Source organism: Octopus bimaculoides, chromosome 20 (genome assembly GCF_001194135.2).
Source record: "Octopus bimaculoides isolate UCB-OBI-ISO-001 chromosome 20, ASM119413v2, whole genome shotgun sequence".
Lineage (NCBI taxonomy): Eukaryota > Metazoa > Mollusca > Cephalopoda > Octopoda > Octopodidae > Octopus > Octopus bimaculoides.
Window position 1 is genome coordinate 44668866 of NC_069000.1, and position 4754 is coordinate 44673619.

The following is a 4754-nucleotide window of genomic DNA, read 5'->3' on the forward strand; positions in this document are numbered from 1 at the left end:
TATATATATATATATATATATGTATATATATAAATATGTGTGTATGGAAATATGGAACATAATTATTACAGATTTGTAATTAATAATTAAGAAAAAATGTATGAAAGCCATAAATTACACATTTTTTGAAAAATCTGTTCAATGGTTAAATTAAAATTGTGTGATTAAGATAAACACATATAGTTTGTTGGGAAAAATAAACAGCATTTTGTTTTAATCTCTTTTATATAAATAAATGACAAATTTATATAAATCTTTTTAGATACAAAAATTTATATCAAAATATTCCAGTATATTCTCCAATATACTATAGAAATAATTCATATAATCACACACATATTACTCATTCAATCGTACACGCTTACACACACACATAGAATCTTGTAAGTTTGATGGATACAAACTAAACCACAAGAATATAAGTTATTATTTTCTTCGCTTTTGACACAATTTTTACTTCCATCCTTGGAGTTCTTTATGCACTGTCATCATTTTCCTAGTTTTCCTACCAAGAGTTTCTAATTCGTTTTTCCTCCATTTAATAACTCCTGCCCCATAGCACATGAGGGACATGTTATGCTCTAGCACCTGATCTTTTTGGATTGGAAAATCCCAGACGATTTTACTATATATATATGTGTGTGTGTGTAAACATATGTGTGGGGGTGTATACATATATGTATATTATATTATATTATATCATATTATATTATATATTTGTTTAAATATTCTTTTAAAAAACAAGTTTAGTTCAGATTTAGAATTGTACATTTAATATTTTCTTCTATATAATTCACAAGTGGCGTTCAATAAATATAGTTTTAATACAATGATAACATTAATCAATGATAAATTAAGAAACTGTTAATCATTTTGCTAGAGGTCATATATAAAATTCATTAAAATCCATAATTATAAAGAAATGCTAATAAATTCAATGAATTATTTTTCAGTTTGGTTGTTGTATTTTTTAATATGAATATGTCATTTAAGCACCATTTTAATTTTGATTATTAAAACTTCATTACCTGATACAAGAAAAGAAGATTCAATTAGAAATTAGGAGGTAAATTTTTTTTAAATATCAGTTTTACATTACACTTTTCCTGTTTTAAAACCTTTTTCAATGAATTTTTTCTTCCTTTGTTGAATTTTAAACTTAATATAAGTTATACTTGCAACTTTTAACAGAGATTTTTTTTAAATGTTTAACGCAGTCTGGTAGGTAGATAAAAGATTTCACACATGTAGAATTTATTTTCCATGTCTTCGTATTATTCCAAATTTATTTTGTAGTTTGTTCACTTTTATTGTCATTTCTCAGAGGAAAATAAAAAAAATTGACAATTTTAGACAAATTATAAGATTATTATAAAATTTATGAAAACATTTACAATCTATGAAATTATTTTAGTGTTTACAAAATTAATTACGGTTAAACAGTTTAGTAAATTGGTATATTAAACAGATTAATTAAGCATTAATTAGGTAGTATGAATTAGCAATAATGTTTGATGATGTTTAATAAATTTATTAAGATCATTCTAAGATTGTTACTAATACTTTAAGCATAATATATATATTGTGAAGATCAAGTTGACTCGGGTTTCAAATTTTACCTATCAGCTTAAGCATGTTGTGTGTGTGAGAGAGAGAGAGAGAGAAAGAGAGATCAAGGATCCTGGATATCTGTGATGCAAATGACCCAATCGTCTGCAACATCATCTTCAGGAAGTCAGGCCATCCTCTGACTAATCAACCAATGCAGTAGATGCCAAACAGACCACACAACAGGAAAAGGAACAAGTTCCTTGAACCATTCAAAACAACTGAGTTCATTATACTCAGATTTTGTGGAGATGCATGGCTCAGTGGTTAGGGTGATGGACTCATGATAGTTAAATCATGGTTTCAATTCCCAGACTATACTATTTCATACTATTTTATAGCAAATAGTTATGAAAAAAGAAAACACATACAATGCTCATTTATTTTCATAAAAAAAAACGTAAAAGTTACAATATAAGTATTATTATAGTTATGATAAACATATTATGATTAATGACACTGATAATATCAAAAATGAGGCTAACTAATTAAAGTGCTAATAATTTTAATGAATTAAGTATTCATAACATTGATGTGAAACTAATTGTATACCTACTTTTGCACACATACACACCCTGTATATCTTTATATATACATTTGTTAATTTCCTGAGGATGGGGGGGGGGTCATAACCCCAAAATATTGAATGCAAGGTAAGTCTACATTAATTCATGTATTTGTTTTCTTGTGATTTGCCTTGCATTTACTTCACATTGTTCTGGCCTTACCCACAATCCTTCATACAATATATATATATGTTTATTTGGGCTTTTGATGTCAATTTGTATATAAAAATAATTCAACATTAAACTTAATATTTTATAGAAGAATACAAATGTATTAATTTTTGCAAGAAGCAAACCAAAACTCCAAAGTCACAGTCAACCTTTTCCTCAACAACATATATATGTACACACTAGTTTTTAAAAAAGTTAAGCTTTTAATCTAGATCTTTATCCTGGCCACTGCTTTAGCAAATCTAAGCTGTTGGTTTAATTAATGATTGTTCATTTGTATTGCAAGGAAGAGAATCATTATTATTTTAGTTTTACATAAGTAATGTTAAATTTGAGTTTGGTAGAATAAAATATGTCATTTAATCTTTATGCGTTTTTCTAATTTAACTTTTTTCTTTTCTGTTTTACTGAAGGAAAATATATAAAGAAAGAAAAGAGAGGGAGAAAGGGAGCCTATACATTACCAATTTCAGAACATTTTGTGCCATAGTAACCAGTCGCACAACCTTGCTCACAGTAGCCATTATAAGGATTACAATAACCATAGCGACAATGACCACATTTAAAACAGTTGCCATGGTCTCTGTAATATCCATGCTGACAATGTCCCAAGCTGTATTGATAATCTGCAAGAAAGAGAAGATATCAGAATCTGTCTGTGTACCGCAAATGTGGTTGATATTGTGTGATATCATTTGATAACAGTTTAACTACCATATTTAATATAGGACATACTTTTTCCCTCCAAAAATTTTTCCAAAATTTATCCTGGGTTCTATATGTGAAGCTGTGCCTATATTGCATACATTAATGCAGTAAGCACTTTTATCCCTGAATATGTGCAGCTGAAATTGCAATGCATCTAATAAATCCATGCATCTGAAATGCCATCATATACAGCAAATTAATTATGTCATCTCTGATTTGCCAAAATTTCTTCTGTATTCTTATACTGAGAAGGAAAATAAAGAGGCAAAATACATTGCTTAATGAATATTAATTTATTTTAGCCCTTTTCTTATAGTATTTTTGTTGAAATGCCCAAACTTGGTTTCAATTAATTTTGGAAATAAAGAACTTAGTAAAATAACTTTGTTATTATTAAGTAATTATATGGAACATAAATTAATATGAAATTTTCATGAAAGGTTTTAATCTAGCTCAATTTAAAGCAGGAAATTGTGTTATAGAATTAAGGGTAAACTCAAGATGGTTGCTTTCAAATTAATTGGTTAAAGGATAAGTGCCTGGAAGAAATTAGCAAATGTTACTGTGAGAAATATGGTAAGGACACAACAATATTCTCTGAGTGGTCTACACTCTCTGAGTGGTTGGCATTAGGAAGGGCATCCAGCTGTAGAAACTCTGCCAAATTTAGATTGGAGCCTGGTGTTGCCATCCGGTTTCACCAGTCCTCAGTCAAATCATCCAACCCATGCTAGCATGGAAAGCGGACGTTAAACGATGATGATGATGATGATGATGATGATTTATTTATTTTTAATGGCTCTGTCAAAGAAAGAAGGATTGTGCCTAAGATATTTTATCAGAACCTCCAAAACTGATGGATGGAAGGAAGAAATTATCCACAGATCAGAAAGAATACCTGTTCTGGATGCCTGCATCAGAGAAGACTCAACTAAATATACCTAAGAGTGTTAAACCTGTCAACAAATTAGGTATAACACATAAAATTATATATAAATACAGACAAGTATATATAAACTATATATTGTTATCAACCAAACTTCACATGACGCACTGCCAAACACTCAATGTAACAAATATAGAGGTAATCTATGATTTTTTTTTTCTAATTATAGAATCTAGTTAGTTAATATTACTAATCGTTTCACAAGTCATTCAAAGAAACTGAGCTCATATTTGACCCTTCATCTGGTTTAAAATCACAACCAGGCTCTTGAGTATTTTTAGAAGAGTTCATCCAGTCACAAGAATACTTTGAGGAAATGTGCACAGCTAAAGACCAAGTATTCAGTGCATGAAATTATAAAAATAAAAAATTCGTAAAACAGAACAAAAAGTAATACTATATAAATACCATTGCCTTGACATCTTCTGCCATAATAACCAGTTATGCAGCCATCTACACAGTAACCTGTGTAAGGGTCACACAGATTATAGAGACAGGGACCACATTTCTTACATTTTCCATGGTATTTGTAGTATCCTGGGAAGCAAGGGTTTGTGTCATAATATCCTGTAATTAAATTTTATATAATTTAATATCAGTCAATGATATCCAGTCATCAGTGAAATAAGAATTAATATTGTTAATGTGACTATTATGATAACTTCAGTTAATTGAGATTATATTTATAATACATTAAGGTTGGTAATGTTTAACAAGGATTAACAAATCTTCACCACTTCTAGCCCCCCCCCCCC

The 4754-nt window shown here is 29.0% G+C and overlaps 1 protein-coding gene across 1 annotated transcript in view; it reads right to left on the reverse strand.

Moving 5' to 3' along the window:
* Nucleotides 1-983: 983 nt before the first annotated feature.
* The window catches only part of LOC106870101 (uncharacterized), a gene marked incomplete at its 5' end in the record, with an annotated part of 21324 nt that continues 17553 nt past the window's right edge, over nucleotides 984-4754 (reverse strand). Inside the window, 2 exons of the mRNA XM_014916090.2 lie at nucleotides 984-2971; nucleotides 4408-4566. Of these exons, the coding sequence (XP_014771576.1) occupies nucleotides 2799-2971; nucleotides 4408-4566 (332 nt within the window). The remainder of the gene's footprint in view (nucleotides 2972-4407; nucleotides 4567-4754) is intronic.